This window comes from Penaeus monodon, chromosome 27 (genome assembly GCF_015228065.2).
Source record: "Penaeus monodon isolate SGIC_2016 chromosome 27, NSTDA_Pmon_1, whole genome shotgun sequence".
NCBI classification, from domain to species: domain Eukaryota; kingdom Metazoa; phylum Arthropoda; class Malacostraca; order Decapoda; family Penaeidae; genus Penaeus; species Penaeus monodon.
Window position 1 is genome coordinate 35,607,235 of NC_051412.1, and position 1,110 is coordinate 35,608,344.

The 1,110-nt window shown below is 32.3% G+C and overlaps 1 protein-coding gene across 2 annotated transcripts in view; it reads left to right on the plus strand.

Moving 5' to 3' along the window:
* Positions 1-1,110, plus strand: part of LOC119590812 (KICSTOR complex protein kaptin-like) — a 12,844-nt gene that overhangs the window by 5,543 nt on the left and 6,191 nt on the right. For both annotated transcript variants that reach the window (XM_037939548.1, XM_037939549.1), the window contains exon 7: positions 598-764. In XM_037939548.1, the coding sequence (XP_037795476.1) occupies positions 598-764 (167 nt within the window). The remainder of the gene's footprint in view (positions 1-597; positions 765-1,110) is intronic.

Here is a 1,110-nt window from a genome sequence, read left to right on the forward strand (position 1 = left end):
TTATATTTTATTACATAATTGCTATAAGAGAAATACTAGAAATTCTTGTTATTATAATAATTTTGACCTATTGAATAAATCTTTACAGATTGTCTTGACTTCAGAATATAAGTTTAGCTGATAGGTTGGACCAATACACCTTGTGTTCTTGATTATTAATTAATGTCATAATCAGCATGGGAAGTGCTGTTATTTCATCCCCTAATATTTAGATTATATGCAATATCATAGACACTCCTTGTCAGACATATAGTCAATGCCATAGCATACACCCTATACAACAATGATAAAACAGGATCTTGGAATATTGTTAAGTGCAGGTACCAGATTTTCATCATTGTCAGTATTTTTTAAAATCACTTTGATGAACAACTGGATATGTTATCATATCTCATTATCAATCATAGCAATTGCCTGAAATATTATTATACAGTTTCAATATTTATGTACACACGTATTGAGTCTATCACTGTACTAATAATTTCTAAGACTAGGAATAAAAGATGTGATATGATGTAACAGCCCATGTAATAAGTTTTACATGATATGAGATATGAAGAGTTTAGATATATATTTTGCCATTGCTCATTCTAACAGACTGTATGGTTGCTGAGTGGCAGTGACTGCAGCATCCATCTCTACCAGTCTGATGATGAGAGTCACAGTTACCAGGAAGTTGATGGTTCACAGTCCTTCCCAGAGTTTAAGAGTGTGGATGGTATTACCCTTTGGATGGATATTTCATATGCACAGGAGAGTAAAAGGTATTTTACAACCTTTATTTTATATGTGAATATATTAAGGGTGAGGGGACAAGGAGGGATGTAGTTGGTTTGAAATATCAAACAGTGGATGTTTTCTTCCAAGAACTTAGAATCAGCATAAATATTAAGGTTTTATCCCATAGTAAATAAAGGAACCAGCTAAAAGTAAACTGGAATACTATTATGTATGTGGGAGGAGCATTTACTTAAGCTCAGCATTTTTGAAATATTCAACATGTAGTTTTATAGACATGATAAAATGCTAGAAAACCCTGAAACTTCACAGCAGTTTTATTTAAAAAAAAGTAATAGATATGACACACCCCTACAGCCAGATAGATGCCTT